The following is a 15,845-nucleotide window of genomic DNA, read 5'->3' on the forward strand; positions in this document are numbered from 1 at the left end:
CCTTTGGCATTGTACAGGATTGTTTTTTAGAGCGGGATACTTGTGTTTAAATATATAGAGAGTCAGTATGTACTACGTAGATACAAATTAGTTTATGTCCCTGGTGGAAATAATGATGTGTTAATGGCACATGCATTAAGTTATTACTAAACTGACATGACCACTGTCAAGGACAAAACAATAACATCAATATGAGTCAGTTCCAATTGTCCACCCAAGTATTGGTTCGGGCACTGAGATTGTAATGATTCAGAGCTGATGAGTTTTTTGTTTGCTTGTGCATGTGTTTGCAGATCTGAAACAAGATGGGAAATAGTTTTGTGAAAACCAAGCAGCTGAGGGAGCAGGAAAACAACATCCTTTCGATCAACAACAGCAACGCAAAGATTTGGAGAGACTCTGGGACCGATGCAAATATAAAAGCCCCAGGAGAACTCCTCCAGGACAGATTACTGGAACTGGAACTGGAGAACAAAAGCAAAGATGACCACCTGCACCGGCAGGAGGGCAGGATTCAAGAACTGCAAGAGCAGCTCATTAGGCAGACCTGCACCATCGCTGAAATCACGGAAGAGTTACAAGCCAAATGCATCCAAGTGAACAAACTGCAGGATGTCGTTAAAACTCAGTGTGGAGTCCTTTTTCAGTCATCACCATCACCACTTAGGTCTGCGAATAGAATTATGAATCAGTGCACCAGCATGCTCAAGGACATTGCCAACCAAAGGAGAGGAGCTAAGGAGGGAGTCTCAGCAGAACCTACCACCAGGACCTATAACTCCAGTAAACTGCCTATGTTCTCGTTGGAAGGAGCCAGGATTCGAAAAGATTCAGGGTAATGACATACCTTTTCCTTAGTTTACATATTTTTTAAATATTGATTGATTATTTAATTATAACTTTCATCTTCCAACGTATGTTTAAACTGGTAATTAGAGAAGAGTCAATGCCAGAGAATGATTAGAGGTTTTTTGAATCCCGAGTTGCAGATCAGATGTAAGTTCCAGTGGTTTTTCTTTTTTTTGTTGACCTTATTGTTGTTATAGTTATAATATCAACATTAGCCCAAGTCCTCTTCATAATTTGTGTAGGAAGGAACAGCAGATGGTGGTTTACAAGAGAGACACAAAATGGAATAGGTAACATTTTGGGTCGAGACCCGAAAAGTCACCGAAATGACCCGAAACGTCATTTCTCCAGCGATGCTGCCTGATCCGCTGAGTTACTCCAGCATTTTGTGTCAGTCCTCTTTATATGTTTGCCAGTGGTGTAGTTTTAGGTTTTTTGTTAGGGGTGACTCGTTTGAACTGGTTGTCAATACTGATTTGGAAACACTAATGGATGGGAAATTTGCAGTAAGAGAATAATGATTATCACACTAATAGAAAACCTGTTAAAATTATGTAGTGCACAAACTGAGCAATGGTATTGAGCAAGCAGTCATAAATGGAGTATAGCAAACCTTACTTGCAGCTTGTGCATCATAATAAACATGTTATAAAAAACATATATAAATGAGATTTAACTTCTTGGAATAGAAATCCTCCTTTGCACGTGGAATTACATGTTTCCCTGAGTGGTATAGAGGAAAATAGTGGAAAATTGATTTGGGAGGTAATTGGAGAGTCATTACGCAGCCTGGCAGATTTTCTGTCCAATTAACTTACTCACACAAGAGAGGAATTTTGGTCCTTGTTCTTCAAAATTGCCTTGCCCTTGCTTTGCAAATGGTCCTATCCTAGTTTTTTAAAATTATCAATTTGAAAATGTGGGTGTCACACATTCTCAACCTCAACATCATTCTTCTGCCCAATCCCCATATGCTTTAATTCCTCTAACATAGGAAAATTTATTGACCTCAGTTTTGCAATATCTGTGGCTTTTTGCAGTTTCATACTTGCTCTCCAAATTTGTTCACACTGAATTAGTCAGAATAGGTGAAGCTGAAAGTAGTTATTGCAGTTATTTGATTATTCTTGGCCCACAGTTATGTCCTGTCAGTTTTTTTATTTTCTTGATTTCATTAATTAATTTTCCTTAACCTGCTACAGTCGGATTTGAACCCACTTTTTGGCTGATCATACTGTGCAGCTTGGCGATTCCCGTCGGGGTGTATTTTTACATAACTTTACCTTTGACACTGGAGGACGTCATTTGGCTCATCAGATTCATACCAGTCTTTAGAAGGACAATCCCACCAGTCCCTTTCCCTCTCCTGATTTCACTGTATTTTATTTTCTCTTTCATGTCCATCAAATTTGTTTTGTGATTTTTCACCATTCTCCCACACAAAGGGGTATTTTATTGTGGGTCTGGCCTGCTGAGATGGTCATGGGGTGCCAATAGCCTTTTTCCAAGGACAGAGGAATCAAGAACTAGAGGGCTGAGACCTATGGGATCACCGAGCTGCTAACGATTTCAACTCCCCTTCCCATTCCCATTCTTACCTTTCTGTCCCAGGCCTCCACCATTGCCAGGGAGAGGTCAAACACAATTAGGAGGAACAGCATCTCTTTCTTTGCTTGGGTAGTTTACAACCCAATGGTATGAATGTTGAATTCTCTAATTTTAAGTAACTTCTACCTACACTCCCCTCCCCCAGCCCAATTTCCCTCTTCCCTCAGTCATTTAACCAGTTCCACAGCCCTCCACATTGTATCCCTCTTAAGATGACACCTTCCAAAGCCAACAATGGGCCTAGCAGGCCACCACCCTACCTGAGGTCATTTTTGGCAGGCCCTGATTAGTGCTGGTCTTTTCTCACTTCCAGCTCTTCATCCAGCCCCCCCCCCCTCACTTTCAGTCTGAAGAAGGTTCCCAACCCGAAACGTCACCCATCCTTTTTCTCCAGAGTTCCTGGCTGACCCGTTGAGTTGCTCCAGCACTTTGTGTCTATTGTTCATTTCCACCTGACTCAAGGAACCAATTCCATTCCCTCTTCCCTCACCCTCAAGATGCACCTTCTATTCTTTCTCTCTCAAAGCTCCCACCCTCTGAATTCCAAACACAGCCACAGGCCCAATCAGGTTCATTGCTGCTCCGCCCCCACCCCCACCCAAACTCTGTCTCACTCTCAATCATGGGGCAACATATTTTTATTCCCCAAAACGGGCGGCAAGGTGGTGCAGCTGTAGAGTTGCTGCCTTACAGCACTTGCAGTGCCGGAGACCCGGGTTCGATCCCGACAATGGGTGCTGTTTGTACAGAGTTTGTATGTTCTCACCGTAACTGTGTGGAACTTCTCCGAGATCTTCGTATCCTCCCACACTCCAAAGTCTTACAGGTTTGCAGGTTAATTGGCTTGGTGTATATGTAAATTGTTCCTAGTGTGTGTAGTATAGTGTTAGTGTGTGGGGATCACTGGTCGGTGCGGACTCGGTAGACTGAAGAGGCTGATTCCGCGCTGTATCTCTAAAAAGCTTTTTAAAAAACAACATTGGGTCCAACAGAAGTTTGCAAATATGGGAAGGATAGTGGGATTGTATGAAATCAAAACGTGCATCGGTGTCCTATTGCTGCAACTACTAGGCACACCCTTTTGGATGGATTAGAATTTCTACGCTATTTTCTTAATTCAAGAAAATGTGAAAATGTAATGGATAGGAAAGAACTACAGATGCTGATTTGCACCAAAGATAGACACAACATGCTGGAGTAACTCAGTGGGTCAGGCAGCATCTCTGGAGACATGGAATACTTGACATTTTGGCTCGAGGCCCTTCTTCAGACTAAGACTCAAGGGAGAGGGGAAACTAGAGGTTTGAAAAGATTCAGAACAGATCAGAGCCGGCACTGATGACCAAGGGAAGGTGGGCTGTGGAAGAGGTGATAATGTGGAAGAGGATGAAAACAGTGGAGTTAGCAGGACGACTCGGGTGGGTGAGGGACGGAGAGAGAGGGGATGCAAGGCTTACTTGAAATTAGAGAAATCACATACATTTTGCTGGGTTGTAAGCTGCTCAAGCAAAATATGAGGAGGGTAATGTTGACTTAATTTAGACTGAGTTGGTGTGGTGAATGTCAATATCTTTCAAGGTCTTATGAATAAGTCCATGTGACGATCCAAGGCCTGGCCCCAGCACAGTCTGAATCCTGCAATGGAAAGGAGGAAGTAACAAAAATATTGCAGCCCCTTCTACATAGGAACTTTGGGAACACCTCAGTTTTTCTCTGACCCTGGATACCTCTGGAATTGAGCTGAATCAGCACATTCTAGCCACCCATGAGTCATTGCCAATTGTTCAATCAAAACCCTCTTAACATTTCCTTGAACCATCCTATTTCCTTTTATGCTCTTCCCGTTCAAATATTAATTTAGTTTTTTTTTAAATTCTGTCTATAGTCTGTCTCTTTAGCAACCTATAGTAAAGTATTTCATTTTTTTAAATAATTCATTGCATAAAACAAATCTTCCAACTTCACCTGTTTCAATAATCCCGTCCTTGGCTGACTAATCCAAGTTATTGGGTAGGTCTGGATCTGAATCCAGCCATCTGAGGCTCTTTATTAGCAGTTCTAAATGCAGAATCAGCCCTAATTAATCACTATTCAGTATATTAAAATGCATTCCAGGTGTCTTCTGAAGCCATCTATATGCTTCATCCCAAGATGATGGTACATTTTTTTGCAGATCATATACATAAAAATATGGTATGGAAACATAACAGACTAGATGTTATTGCTATGGTGAGCTGATCACATTCAACAATGAGACATGAGATGTGTACGCTTACCTTCTGTGATGCTCCTGATGTTAATATCCATATAAGTATTGACTTGATCTTAAATGGTGAGGCCTTGTGTGGTGACAAGGGATTGCACTGCTTAATGTCATGTCATGACCGTACCAGAGCAGAATCCCTTCTATGATGTAATGAAAAAAGCATTGACAACTGGCAAAACTGCACCCGAGATATTGCTGTCAAAAATCACAAAAAGGACTTGATTAGTACAGGTGTCAGTTATGGGGAGAAGGCAGGAAAATTGGGTTAGGAGGGAGAGGTAAATCACCCATGATTGAATGGCGGACTAGACTTGATGGGCCGAATGGCCTAATTCTACTTCTATTCCTTATGACCTTATGACTTTTAAATAATTACGAATAATAGAACAAATGTAATTAAGAAAATGTCAAGACTACCAAGTCTTCCCTCTTCTCTCTCAGAGCCATTTCACTCTATTGAAGTGAATGGGGTGACGGTCCCATCACCAGATCCAACTTGAAGATTCAGTAGGCAGTTTCTCCAGAGGTGTTGGAGAATTCAGCAAATGCATGACCTGCCCTTCAAATTCCGACTCGTTCAAACTCGTGTGCACCCTTGAACAAAACACAAAGTGCCGGAGTAACTCAACGGGTCAGGCAGCATCTGTGGTGAGAATGGATAACCGATGTTTCAGATGGGACTCTTCTTCTCCACAGAGGTTGACTGAGTAACTTCAGCACCATGTGTTGTGCATCAGCAGTTCCTCAGTCTTCATGCAAACCCTTGTTGAGATAATCGGAATGTTCATACTCAAACTAATTTGGCCCAAATTGTAAAGGCCCACAGTGAAGGGATGGTGCTGAAAAAGCCAGAGTACATTGACTCTGTCCCTATCTTTAATTTTTTCCTGAACGTTGAAGTCATTCATTTTCTGAAGTGAATCTGTGATGTTTCGCAACAGTGATGTCATGAAACTGTTCAAGCCATCAATTAGCAAATCAGGATGTCTATAATATTTTAACAATTTAAAGTATTCTGCAGCAAGCAAAATAAATAAAGGGACTTGCATAATAAATTGGAAGCTGAAGCATCTTCAACAATTTTTAGAACATAAAATGGCACATGTTGGGAAATAAATAGTTGATAGTAACCATGGTAAGCAGATGTATATGCAAAGTTGCAGATGCAGTCTCATCAGTTACCAATATAATTGTTGTAAGTTCTCTTTATAATGAAATTCAAATCCTCTTGTCATTAAAGCCATCATGCCATTTATCTTCTAAATTGTTATTGTACTTATTTACTAACTTTGACCGATTAATTGAAAACATCCCAGATCCCTCTGAACTCCAACACATTTCACTACCTCCTCAGTTAAAAGTAGTTTGACTTTCTATTTTATTGCCAATGTACATTTTTCCATATTCTATACAATCTGTCAAGTATCTGTCATGTTCTCACCCATTCACACAACTGATGCATTTACCTCAAAACTTCTCTGCATACTTCTCACAGGACATGCTTCTACTCAGCGTTTTATCATCGCCAAATTTGGATATATTATATTAGTTCCGCTCATCTAAATCACTGGTATAAGTTATGAACAAGTGGCATCTCAACCCCCATTCCTGTAGTCACCATCTCGTCACAGGTTCCCAACCTCTTTATTCTCTTATTTTCCGTCCATGAACAAATCCTCAATCCTTGTAAGTTTATTATCCCCAATCCCACATGCTCTTATTTTATCTAAAAACCTATCTATGGACCAAACACGGGCAGATGGGACTAGTGGAGATTGAGCATCTTGGTCAGCATGGGCAGGATGGGCCAAAGGGCCTGCTTCCATGGTGTATTACTTTATGACTCCATGAGGAAACTATTGATATGATCATTCTGCGTTAGAACAGCTCCATTTGTCTCTGTACCCTTACAAGTGGTATTCTTTGATGGGGTTTTGAGAGAAAAAAATTTTTTTAACATAAAGGATCTCACTGGCAGTTTGATTTTCTGTCATCGCTACCTTTCTGAGACATATTGAATTCAGAGTGGTAGAAATTCATTATTAGTCAGTTGCAGGAACCAGGCATCATCTATATATTGTATTCAATTAAGGAAATTCAGTTTGGTTCATATTGATGGAGCCGAACTTTGGAGTTGGAATGCGCCAATGCAAATAGATGGTGGTGAAACTGTGGAATTCATTGCCACAGTAGGTTGTGGAGGTCAAGTCAATGGATATTTTTAAGGCAGAGATAAACAGATTCTTGATTAGTACGGGGGTCAGGGGTTATGGGAAGAAGGCAGGAGAATGGGGTTGAGGGGGAGAGATAGATCAGCCACAATTGAATGGTCGAGTAGACTTGATGGGCAGAATGGCCTAATTCTATATTCATGCTATCACATGAATTTGTGAAATAGTGTTCAGATGATCATTGAGCAGAAGCAATTAAGGATATTTTTACAAGACATACAGCACAGAAAGAGCTAATGAACCCAACAGGTGCTGATGCTCCTATTGAGTCTCCTCCAACACTTCTTCTAAACCCATCAGCATATACCAATAACCTCTGGATTTATTAGGTGTGTCCTCCCACACAAATGGAGCCATCTCCCTCACATCTACCCAATCAAACTCCTTTATAATCTTAAAGACCTCTAGTAATTTAGTCTTCATTCTATCATAGATATATAGATATATAGATACATAGACTATAGGTGCAGGAACAAGCCATTCTCCCCTTTGAGCCAGCACCACCATTCAATGTGATCATGGCTGATCATCCACAAACAGTACCCTGTTCCTGCCATCTCCCCATATCTCTTCATTCCGCTAACCCGAAGAGCTCTATCTAACTCTCTTTTGAATGCATCCAATGAATCGGCCTCCACTGCCTTCTGAGGCAGAGAATTCCACAAATTCACAACTCTCTGTGTGAAAAAGTTTTTCCTCATCTCAGTTCCAAATAGCATACCCCTTATTCTTAAACTATGGCCCCTGTTTCTGGATTTCCCCAACATCGGGAACATGTTTCCTACATCTAGCATGTCCAATCCCTAAATAATTTTATATGTTTCTATAAGATCCCCTCTCATCCCTCTAAATTCCAGTGAATACAAGCCCAGTAGCTCAATTCTTTCATCATATGACAGTCCTGCCATCCCGGGAATTAACCTTGTGATCCCCTCAATAGCAAGAATGTCTTTCCTCAAATTAGGAGACCAAAACTGCACACAATACTCCAGGTGTGGTCTCACCAGGGCCCTGTGCAACTGCAGAAGCACGTCTTTGCTCCTCATAATACTCAACTCCTCTCATAATGAAGGCCAATATGCCATTAGTTTTCTTCACTGCCTGCTGTACCTGCATGCTTACTTTCAATGACTGATGTACAAGGACACCCAGGTCTCGTTGTACTTCCCCTTTTCCTAAACTGACACCATTCAGATAATAATCTGCCTTCCTGTTCTTGCTATCAAAATGGATAACTACACATTTATCCACATTATACTGCATCTGTCATGCATCTGCCCACTCACCCAACCTGTCCAAGTCACCCTGCATCCTCATAGCATCCTCTTCACAGTTCACACTGCCACCCAGCTTTGTGTCATCTGCAAATTTGCTAATTTGTCTGAGGCTGAGGGGACGCCTGATAGAAGTTCATAAAATTAAGGGAGGCAGAGGTAGATGGTCAGAACCCTATCCCAGGGTGGAAATGTCAAAGTCTAGAGAGCATAGCTTTAGGGTGAGAGGGACAAAGTTTAATAGAGATGTGTGATGCACGTTTTTTATACAGAGGGGAGGGTGCCCTGGAATATGTTGCCAGGAGTGGTGGTGGAGGCAGATACGATAGTTGTGCCTGAGGAATTTGGATATGCATGTCGTTATACTGAGAATGAAGGGATATCGATAGGAGTGGATGCTGTGGTTAAAGGTAATTGAAATTGAGAATGATGCAAGGTTGTGACATCAAGGAAGTTAGATAGAGGGGACAAAAGAGACAGTTTAAGAAATTTGGGAAAGTTTATGGAAAGAAATGTTAAATAGCATGTAACACTTAAATAGGCATTCAGGCTGACCCCACCAACTTGTCACATTAAAAAAGTAGTTTTATTTGTGTTGTAGCTTACAATAAAAAAGACGTTGGCGATTAATGACAAAGAAGTAAATGTGGATGATATGATTAGTGAGTTTGAAGATGATACAAAATTCAGTGGTAATGTAGACAGCAAGAAAGTTTGTTTAACTACAGCAAGTTATTTGATCAAATGGAAGATTAGGCAGAGCAATGGCTAAATTAAATTTAATCCTAATAATTGAGAGGTGATGCATTTTGGGAAGGCCAATAAAGATCAATACGAATGGGTTGTTCGCAGTAAAAGATAGAGCCCTAGTTTACTGATTGAGGGACCATGGGGTACGTCCATTGATCCTTGAGAGTGACAGCAATGGTGGATAAAGTGTGAAGAAAGCACATGAGATGCTGGCCCTCATTGTCTGTGACATAGAATAAAATAACCTGGATATCGCTCCTTGAGCTTTTGAGATTTAAATACAATTTTTAAAGCCACAGCTGGTTCGGCCACACCTGGAGTCATCTGTCCATTTCACTCCATAGATGCTGCTTGACCTATTGAGTTCCTCCAGCAGTTTCCTTTTTGCTCAGGACACAAGTATTTGCAGTTTCTTGTGTCTACCGCCAGTTTTTTTGAAGCAATGTTACAGCTAATACATCTTCACTTCTTGAATCTTTGAGATTTAAATACAATTTAAGGTGCTTTGCTTCAGTCCTTCAGAGGAGAGCCATTAGGATTACTGAGGACACCTTCCATTGTAATCAGCTAATTTGTTTCCATAACAGGGTGAAGAAGCTCATAACTGTGGCCTTCAACAAGAACCAGTTTCTGAAACGACTGGAGACTCAGCATGTCCGAGACATGGTGGAGTGTATGTATGAGAAAAACTACCAAGATGGTGACTATGTTATTAAGCAAGGCGAACCAGGAAACCATCTTTTTGTATTGGCAGGTTAGAAAAACTTGTAAAGTTCTTGAATTTGCCGTTAAAGTTAAATTTGGAGAAGAATTGATCTGCTGATTTTCATAGCTGGATTTAAATCATGAAGTTTCCTATTTAGAAGGATTGGTGTGAGTCAAGAAGGCTGCCCACCAGGCATTTGCAGATGGGCAATAAATGTTGAACTTGTCTGCAATGCCAAGATTCCAGAAAATGAATGAATAAAAATAATGGTTTAAAGTGATGTAGTGGGTGTTGACGACTTGCACCTGGTGAAAGGAATTGTCCAATTTGAGGGCCAGGTCTCATTTCCGTTTTATTGTCACAATAACAGGTGTCGGGACAGATTGGGTTAACTCTTGGTTACCACACCTTCAAGGGTTCCTGAGAACGAGGAAGGGCCAATGATCAGGGCAGTTTCACTGGAGCGTGGACATAACTAAGGCCCACAAAAATAGAGGAAAACTGAGCTTTATATATAGTCAATGTCGTACATTCATAACATTATAATTGGATTGCTACACCAGTCGTGGATCCCTGATTTATATTGTATATGTACTGTGCTCAAACCAATGGGTGCTTCGTCTGTCAGTTCACTGATGAGCCCAAGAGAATGCTGTGGCACCCTCACTGATTGCAGGAATGGAGCACAGTCAATGACTGCCCAATTGCATGGTGACCATGCCTTCCATTTTTATGTGTAGGAAAGAACTGCAGATGCTGGTTTACACTGAAGAATGACACAAAATGTTTGAGTAACTCAGTGCGATAGGCAGCATCTTTGGAGAGAAGGAATGGATGACGTTTTGGGTTGGGACCCTTCTTCAGACACTTCTGAAATGTACCTATTCATTCTCTCCAGAGGTGCTACTTGTCCAGTTAAGTTACTTCAGCATTTTGTGTCAATCTACCTTCCATATTTAGATGTGTTCGTCTGATTGATATTTGCAACAAAACATTAAATTGGTTACCTTACCATTCATGATGAACAGAACATTTAAGGGCCTGTCCCAGTTACGCAATTTTTAAGGCGACTGCCGGCGACTGTCAAAGTCGTAGCAGATCGCCGAAAAACTTAATTTTCTTTACCCTACAACAATGTCTACGACAATGACCACGACAATGCACGCGACAAGCTACGACAACTTACCACCTAGGCGACTGCAACCTGCTGACAACCGGCGACCCAGTCTTCGTGACCTAGGACGTCCACTACGACAGGGACTATGACAAGCTACGACAAACGACGTCAACCTGCACTTCCTACAACTCCGAATTAGGCAGCGTACCATGGCAGAATGACATTATCTGAAGACCAGCAGCAAACAGCCCACTCCACAAGCAGAGGTCCACCACTCCAGGAAGAGAGCTCTCAAAAGACCACAACCCAAGCCCCTTTTCAGTGCCCCCTACACCCTCCCAAAGGAGTTTATTTTTCGATGCAGTGCATTGGTTGTGTTGGTTTTGTTTCAATGATCGAAATAAATGAAAAGGGTTCGCCTTTCAATGAAGTGAATTGCTTGTCTTTGTGTTTGCTTCATTGATCTAAATAAATGAAAAGAGTTCCCTTTTAAATGCAGTGCAATGCCTGTGTCAGTATTTATTTCATTGGTCAAATTAAATGAAACTAGAATATTTGAAAGAGATGCCATGAGAAAGTACTTAGAAATGCAATAATTTCAGACTCCAATTTTTTTTTAATATGTTTCGAAAATCTACTTTATTCAAACAAACTATATTCCTATGAAAGGTGGATAACTACATGCAAAAATCTTTTTTTTTTAAACTTCAAACAATTACAAAATATACCTAAAAAGTGGTCTGGCCGGACCTTGTGGTCGGTATGGTCAGGTGTCCGCCCCCTTTGACAGCATCGTGGTCTCCGCCCCCATTCCACTGTTGCAGCTGAACTTCTGTGGACGGGTTTTGACAGTTCCTGTCGCAATTGCCTTCTCCTGATCCTGGTACCAGTCGCCGGTTGACGTTGGTAGTCGCCAATGAAATTCATCCGTCCTCAGTACCGGCGACAACCTACCACACCTGCCAACAACCTGCGACAGCGCCCACGACAAGCTACGATCATTGGCGTCAAGCCAGCTGTCGCCGAAATATTTCGAACAGAATAAAGTTTCCACGACCACCTGAGATCTGCTACGACTCATTGGAGACTACTCACGATCATGCCCGCGACACCCCGGCAAACGTGCGGCGACAGCCTAGTCGCCAGCAGTCGCCTTAAAATTCGCCAAACTGGGACAGGCCCTTTACTACACAGTATGTGGTTTCACAAGGGAGAAGGTAATAACCTTGAAAACTTACAATCAGGAATAAAAACACAATCTCATTGTGCTGCAGAAAATGTATCCACTTTGTTCACAACCTCAGCATGTTTCAAAGTTCCAAGCAAAGAATACATTCTCTGCAATATTGTAAAGTAACGAATGTGGCCACCTATTTTGCTCACTACAACATCCAACAAACAGCAGTGAAATAGATGACAAGATATTTTTAGATGTTGCCTATGGGAGAAATTATTCCCTGCTTGTTTTCAGAGAGTGCCCTTGATATCTTTATATCCACCTAAAAAGACAGCACCTCTGAGAGGGGAGAATCCCTCGGAGCACTTTAGTGTCCATTTGAATTTTGCAGTTAAGTCTCTGGTGTGGAAATTGATCCCGCAGCCCTCTGACCCAAATTTGACAATGCTACCAAGTGAGCCTGGGGTTTAATAACTAAATTAGGAACATTAGCTGCAAAAAAATCAATGACAATTATCATTTTTGACAGTGAAGCCAGATGGTGAGCTGCCTCTCTGCTGGCCATGTCGTAGATCTGAACTAGTGCTTTTAAAAACCATTTAGAAAAGGAAAATCTATTCACATATATAGCCACGGGTAAAACTGTTGTCATGAAATGTTTCTCTTGGTTCTGATCTGTTCTATTAAGAATATATTCTGCTTTATAATGTTCTTTTATTTTCTCTTTTTGTAATAGAGGGCAATCTCGAGGTCTTCCAAAATAACAAAATTCTAACATCGATCAGCATATGGACTGCATTTGGCGAACTTGCTATTTTATATAATTGCACAAGGACAGCATCTGTGAAAGGTAGAGACCTTCGATTATTCAATAAAAACATCTTAAGTAGTTCATGTTTTTTAAACATTAGCAAGACATTTTTGTGAGATTTGAAATCCCTAATTAGTATTTCCATTGGTGTGCACATTTTATTTTGCTCGCAATGTCCATCAAACAAAATTTCACATTGGACCAATATCATAGAACAATAAGAAATATGATATGCAGTATAACTGCGATATTAACTAACTCTTAAGTTTAAATATGAAGGCACATTACCTCAAAACATTATTCTGAATCCAAATTAAAAATCACAAGGCAATCACAGTATCACTTCAGCCAATGAACTGGAGGTGCACTGTGTTTAATGAGTCACTAAAGATTATCACCCAACAAAGAAGTTAATTTGTTCGGGAAATAGAAATTATACCAAATTCTCTCAACAAAGCCAGATAACTTCTCCAGAAAAATCAACTGTGGAGAATTGTTACATATAAATTCGGAGCATAAAATAATCACAGTCACTTACTTAGAACTTGATTGACTCTGGAATTGCAAATCAAGGAGAAATAGCTGAATGGATAGAAAATTGGCTTAATGGATGGAAGCAGAGGGTTATGGTGGAAGGTTGCTTCTCAGACTGTAGGTCTGTGAGTAGTGGTGTGCCTCAGGATTTGGTGCTGGGACCATTACTGTTTGTAATCTATATCAGTGATTTGGATGATAACATACATGGCAAGATTAGCAAGTTTGCAGATGATACAAAAGTGGGTGGTATTGTAAATAGTGAAGATGGATGTCACGCATTGCAGTAGGATCTTGATCAGCTGGCCAGGTGGGTTGAGGAATGGTTGATGGAATTTAATACAGAGAAATGTGAGGTGTTGCATTTTGGAAAGTCTAACATGGGCAGGACCTACATAGTGAATAGCAGGGGTCTGGAGTGTGTTATACAGCAGAGGGATCTAGAAGTGCAGGTACATACAGTAGTTCCTTGAAGGGTGGTCAGAAAGGCTTTTGACACATTGGCCTTCATCCGTCAGAGTATTCAGTATAGAAGTTAGGAGGTTATGTTGCAACTACAAAATACATTGGTGAGGCCACATTTAGAGTATTGTGTTCAGTTCTGGGCACCATGTTGTAGGAAATATGTTTTCAAGTTAGATAGGGTACAGAGAAGATTTACGAGGATGTTGCCAGGACTAGAGGGTCTGAGCTACAGGGAGAGGCTGAGCAGGCTGGTACTCTATTCATCAGAGCACAGGAGGATAAGGGGTGATCTTATAGAGGTGTATAAAATCATGAGAGAAATATATCGGACATAGAAATACAGATGCATAGAGTCTCTTGCCCAGAGTAGGGGAATCAAGAACCAAAGGACATAGGTTCAAGGTGAAAGAATGAACAGAACTGTACATTTTGTAGTCAATTGTGAGTTGCCAAAATAATCATAGAATTAGTCATATATTTACTTCTTAGCAGCGGCTTACAATTGTGTTTAATAATGTTTTTGCTAAAAATGGAAATCTGTATTCGGGTTTGCTTTGATGAACGCTAGCTTTAGTTACTACTCGATCCACTGGACTGCAACAAATCACGAGCTGTGATAAAACTCAGTTCACACATATCATTAGTATATTGTAATAAGTCAGATTCTCTTGAGTAAAACTGGGTGCAGAATTGGTGTCTGTAGCTAAGAAATAGTTTTCATGGGATCAGAAGAAACAGAAGTGTTTCTTCAGGCCTTACAAAGAAGGATAAGACTGCTCTCATTTTAGGCTGCTACGCACTCCACCAAACATACACTTATAGTGCATTCAGAAAGTATTCAGACCCCTTAACCTTTTCCACAATTTGTTACGTTACAGCCTTATTTAAAAATGGATTAAACTCTTTTTTTTTTAACCATAAATCTACACACAATACCCCAGGATGAAGAAGCGAAAACAGGTGTTTAGAAATTTTTGCAAAGTAATTAAAAAGAAATAACTGAAATATCACATTTACATAAGTATTCAGACCCTTTGCTATGACACTCAAAATTGAGCTTAGAAGGGTGAAGAAGGGTCTCGACCCGAAACGTCGCCCATTCCTTCTCTCCTGAGATGCTGAATGACCAGCTGAGTTACTCCAGGATTTTGTGAATAAATACCTTCGATTTGTACCAGCATCTGCAGTTATTTTCTTACACTATTCATCCTGTTTCTATTGATTATCCTTGAGATGTTTCTACAACTTGATCGGAGTCCACCAGTGGTAAATTAAATTGATTGGACATGATTTGGAAAGGCACACAGCTGTCTATATAATGTCCCACAGTTGACAGAGCATGTCAGAGCATAAACCAAGCAATGATGACGAAGGAATTGTCCATCGACCTCCAAGACAGGACTGTGTCGAGATACAGATCTGGGGAAGGGTATAAAACAATTTTTGCAACATTGCAGGTTTCTGTTTCTGTTTTCTGCTGCACAACCGCCAGCAGCTGGGCTATCTCATACAGGTCCTGAAGAGCACAGTGGCCTCCGTCATTCTTAAATGGAAAAACTTTGGAACCACCAGGACTCTTCATAGAGCTGGCAGCCCGGCCAAACTGAGCAATCGGGGGAGAAGGGCCTTGGTCAGGGAGGTGACCAAGAACCCAATGGTCACTCTGACAGAGCTCCAGAGTTCATCTGTAAAGATGGGAGAACCTTCCAGAAGGACAACTATATCTGCAGCACTCCACCAATCAGGTCTTTATGGCCAGACAGAAGTCACTCCTCAGTAAACGGCACATGACAGCCCGCTTAGAGTTTGCCAAAAGGCACCTAAAAGACACTCAGACCATGAGAAACAGGATTCTCTGGTCTGATGAAACTAAGATCGAACTCTTTGGCCTGAATGCCAAGCATCACGTCTGGAGGAAACCGGACACCATATCTACGGTGAAGCATGGTGGTGGCAGCATCATGCTGTGGAGATGTTTTTCAGTGGCAGGAACTGGAAGACTAGTCAGGATCGAGGGAAAGATGAACGGAGCAAAGTACAGAGAGATCCTTGATGAA

The 15,845-nt window shown here is 41.1% G+C and overlaps 1 protein-coding gene across 1 annotated transcript in view; it reads left to right on the forward strand.

Moving 5' to 3' along the window:
• Positions 1–305: 305 nt before the first annotated feature.
• Positions 306–15,845, forward strand: part of prkg2 (protein kinase cGMP-dependent 2) — a 66,402-nt gene continuing 50,862 nt past the window's right edge. Inside the window, exons 1-3 of the mRNA XM_078396866.1 lie at positions 306–835; positions 9,566–9,732; positions 12,715–12,828. Coding sequence (XP_078252992.1) covers positions 306–835; positions 9,566–9,732; positions 12,715–12,828 — 811 coding nt within the window. The remainder of the gene's footprint in view (positions 836–9,565; positions 9,733–12,714; positions 12,829–15,845) is intronic.

This window comes from Rhinoraja longicauda, chromosome 1 (genome assembly GCF_053455715.1).
Source record: "Rhinoraja longicauda isolate Sanriku21f chromosome 1, sRhiLon1.1, whole genome shotgun sequence".
In the NCBI taxonomy this organism is placed as follows: Eukaryota; Metazoa; Chordata; class Chondrichthyes; order Rajiformes; family Arhynchobatidae; genus Rhinoraja; species Rhinoraja longicauda.